General features: G+C 40.9%; 1 protein-coding gene across 1 annotated transcript; it reads left to right on the top strand.

Annotated features, from left to right (window-relative positions):
* Positions 1-194: 194 nt before the first annotated feature.
* Positions 195-851, top strand: TEOVI_000665900 (uncharacterized protein; the record flags this gene model as incomplete). Its single annotated transcript, XM_067223813.1, has 1 exon — positions 195-851. The coding sequence occupies one exon, from the start codon at positions 195-197 to the stop codon at positions 849-851; it is 657 nt and encodes a 218-aa protein (XP_067079914.1).
* Positions 852-2,062: the final 1,211 nt, after the last annotated feature.

Here is a 2,062-nt window from a genome sequence, read left to right as displayed (position 1 = left end):
ATCTCAGCTTTCAGGATTACAATCAATAAACAAGCGGACAGAGAGGTGGCTCGGGAGGAAAGCCTTTGCGGACAGTGCGAATTTCTGATTTTCACGTAATCATTCTTCGGGGAGGGGGAGAGACTGTTATTTACTGTCTATATAAGCGTTGATCCCAAAGTAATAACAGTAAGAAACATATAAGATATATCATTATGGGTTGTGGCGGTTCCAAACCTAACGCGGTAAGCAGAGATGTGGAGGAGAAGGCTCTGTATCTTCGTGGTATCAAAGAATCAATCGATAAGGCAGAGGGAAACATGCTTGCCACTCTCCATGCCCTGCAGGCGTTGATGAGATCATATGAATCCACTTCATACTCATTTGTTGAGCTTGCACACGGTACGGACGGCAATACATCATTGAAGGCGAAGACATTTGAGTCTGATATGCGGACACTAAAAGACAGTGGCATCATGCCGAAACTGCAAAAGGACCTCGGCCAGTCCGTCAGTTCCTTGGGAAAAGACATCAGGGCAAAACATGACAAAGCGAATGTGGTGTACAGAGAAATGACACAAGCCAATGACGCGTACTGCAAGTTGCGCGAGCGAGTTAACGGCATAGAGAAGAGTTACGCCAAAAAAAACAAGCCCGTAAGTGAGTGCCCTTCGTACACAAAGAATTGTAAGGAACGTGACGTCTGCTTAGCCAGGTATGAAGGACTTAAAAAAGTTTTCCTGACGTTGGTGGAAGAGCTGAGGACTCTCATCCGTTCCTATGTGACTGCAGGGCTTACGCGATACGCCTTCTCTACTGCGGATTATGCGCAACAGTTGGTGAATAGTCTCCAGAAGTACAAATCCGAGTAATTAGCGCAATGAGCAGAAACATGGACTTAAGATGCAGTTTTCAGACAGGCAATAAAAAGGGGGAAAGGGAAAAAGGTATACATTAAAAAAAAAAAGAGGAAAGGGGACGTGGGGACGGAAGAAACTGATTTTATGTTCGGTTGGGATGGGCGGGTTCCATTCCAGTCCCTCCTAGTAGCGGTGAAGTTTTTTCTTTTTTTTTGGAGGAGGGGGGGGACGGGAAAATAAGTCGTTTAGGTGACAGGTGTGTGGACGAGCCGCCGTGCTTATCATTCACATTTTAAACACGGGTTCTGCCGCATTTAAGTTTCGTTTTGCTTCCGCTTTGGTGTTCTGAAGGTGATGTTTTTTTTTTTCTTATATTTTGACTTATGCAATCGGGATCATTTCCTTTTTTGTTCTCGGTGTATGTGATTTTGTGTTTGGCTTCCTTTTTTTTTGCTTTTTTCTTTTTTTTTTTTTGGTGTTTCTTTTTCGAATATCTCTACCCCACTTTTTTTCTGTTTGACACATCGTTTAAGTTGGGCTGTGCGTTGATGATGAAAAATAGATGCTTACCGCTGCTCTTTCCGGTTTTTTTTTCAGCTCCAACGTTGCCGTTACTTGTTGTAGCATCTGTTCTATTATATTACTAGAGCTATGAATAGATAAGACATGGGAGTAATCTGCCTAATCTTTACTGTTTTGTTTTGTTTTGGTCCCTGAATATTAGGCGTGCGTGTGTGCGTGCCCACATATGTATTTAAAAAAAATAAATAGTAATGAAAGACCTACACCTGTTTGTTCCCTTTCCTCATTGTTTCCTCTTTTTTTTTTCTGAGGCACCTTACAAGGTTTATGCGAGGGGCAGGTTGTTCATTTCACACAAAAAATCGTTATTATATTAGTAAATAATGTTTGCTGTTTCCACCTCCTGGAAAAAAAAAGGGAGGAAAAGATATATGTAACAAAATAAAGTAAGAAAATTAAAAAAAAAACAACCTTCCGAAAATACATACAAAACACGGAACGTATCCGTCAGAGAGGACCTCCATTATTGGAACATTCTTTTTCTTGCTTTTTCGTTTATTGCAGTGCTGTTGTTCGACCGTTGCGAATAAAAGTGACTAAAAATATATTCTGTCTTCTTCCAACATTTTTCTCGTCTTTCTTTTTTCATTCACATGGGGCACAACATGCTTTAGCAACAGATGATATTTCGACGAATCAAA

Source organism: Trypanosoma equiperdum (genome assembly GCF_001457755.1).
Source record: "Trypanosoma equiperdum strain OVI genome assembly, contig: ctg_1976, whole genome shotgun sequence".
Lineage (NCBI taxonomy): Eukaryota > Euglenozoa > Kinetoplastea > Trypanosomatida > Trypanosomatidae > Trypanosoma > Trypanosoma equiperdum.
This window is presented reverse-complemented; position numbering and strand designations above follow the sequence as displayed.